This window comes from Pygoscelis adeliae, unplaced genomic scaffold, assembly GCF_000699105.1.
Source record: "Pygoscelis adeliae isolate BGI_AS28 unplaced genomic scaffold, ASM69910v1 Scaffold94, whole genome shotgun sequence".
In the NCBI taxonomy this organism is placed as follows: domain Eukaryota; kingdom Metazoa; phylum Chordata; class Aves; order Sphenisciformes; family Spheniscidae; genus Pygoscelis; species Pygoscelis adeliae.
Window position 1 is genome coordinate 1,790,556 of NW_008824547.1, and position 1,628 is coordinate 1,792,183.

Consider the following 1,628-nt stretch of genomic DNA (forward strand, 5'->3'; position numbering starts at 1 on the left):
AGCGGAAGTGGGTCCGTAGGAAGAGTGTGTCAGCCAAGGACAGCTGGCCCTCGGCCCAGAAGAGGGGGCGCTGGGGGTGGTTCCCATCCCGGCGTCGCAGCTGGAAGCTGGTGGAGTTGAGGTGGAGGAAGACATCAGCAGTGCTGTCCTGGCGCAGGCAGCGGCCCCGGCCCTGACACAGTGCTGTGCTGCAGAGCTGTGCCGCCGTCGTGACATTCACGATGTAGCGGCCCAGGTCCCCCTCCAGGTAGTTCTTGATGATCTGGCATGAGTCCTGGGGAAAGGGGGGCATCAGGGGCATGTTGGGGTGCCCCAGGGGAAGAAGCACCCCAGATAAATGCCCCAGCCTCAAGCCACTGGTCCCCCTCTGGAGGCAGATGACCTCCCACCCATGAGCTACCACCCCTGGGGCACACTGACCCCAAACCTACCCGGTTTTTGGTGTAGTCTGCATCACCCCAGAAAATGGCCCCAGCTGCACCCAGCGCCGCGCTCTCTCCAATGGTGGATATCAGGTCCAGCTGCAGGGACAGAGCCCAGTCAGTGCCCACGGACCCCACGCAGCACCCACACTCCCCAGCACAGTGCACCCCAGAGAGCCCGCTGCAGGGTCAAGGAGGCATGACCCATCCCTGCTCCAGGGCATGGGAAGAGGTGACTGTCTCAGCTCCTTGGGGACAAGGCTCCCCACCACCACCACCCTCCTCCTCCTCAGGGGCTAAGCCAGCACAGCACAGGGGCTGTGGGCTCATGTACCCTGGGGTCCCAGCTGCTGGGACCCCGGAGTCCTGCGGCACCTTCCAGGTGCTTCCCTGGTGATGGTGACCATTGGTGCTGGTCCTGCTGTCAGAGACCTTGCCCATAGGCGCAGGGGGACGGATGGTTTGTGGCACCCTAATATTCACCCACAGAGGGGCTGAGCTGGGGGTCCCCACACTGTGACTGCCCTCCTCCCCCCCCAGGGAGCGAGGCAGGGCCAGGCACCCCTCCTGGTCCCCAGAGCCAAGCCCATGCCAAAGGATGCTGCTTCCCACCCCTCATGAGGACAGCCAAACCACAGGGTGCTGGTGACACCATGAAAGCAGCCACCGGCCTCCAGAGCCATCCCACTCTGTGGGCCAGGATGGGACACGGGCAGAGGGACCACCTCAGCTGACCCCAGAGCCCAGGTGCCCAGGGCTTGGGATGACATCCCAGTGGCACAGCCCTACCTGGCTGAGCACATCCAGCTTGCGGATGTAGGTGGGCCGGGTGTAGACAAAGACGGGAAGCGAGTAGCCATCGTGGTGCTGCTGCGAGATGCGCATGGCCTCCATCACCCGCGCCCGCACAAACTTGCGGCTGTTGGGGGGGGATGCCAGGAGCAGGTCGAGGTAGATGGAGGGGTAGAGGGCCATGCTCTCCCTCCAGAGCCATGCCAGCTGGTGGGTGCGTGTCTTCTCCACATCTGGGCACTGCCCGGTGTAGCTCTCCTTGTTCTTGCTGTAGTCGTGGTTGTAGCAGTCGGGGAAGAGGTAGAACCCCCAGAGCTGCTTGGGGCGGAAGCTCTTGGCCACGCGCAGGGTGCTCACCATGAACTGCCGGGCGGCCGACTCGAACTCGAACACCGCCTGCTTGTTCACCTCCTC

At 64.0% G+C, this 1,628-nt stretch overlaps 1 protein-coding gene across 1 annotated transcript in view; it reads right to left on the reverse strand.

Annotated features, from left to right (window-relative positions):
- Positions 1-1,628, reverse strand: part of LOC103915100 (hyaluronidase-2-like) — an 11,357-nt gene that overhangs the window by 2,728 nt on the left and 7,001 nt on the right. The window contains exons 2-4 of the mRNA XM_009321858.1: positions 1,212-1,625; positions 432-521; positions 4-274 (exon numbers count right to left, since the gene is read on the reverse strand). Of these exons, the coding sequence (XP_009320133.1) occupies positions 4-274; positions 432-521; positions 1,212-1,625 (775 nt within the window). The remainder of the gene's footprint in view (positions 1-3; positions 275-431; positions 522-1,211; positions 1,626-1,628) is intronic.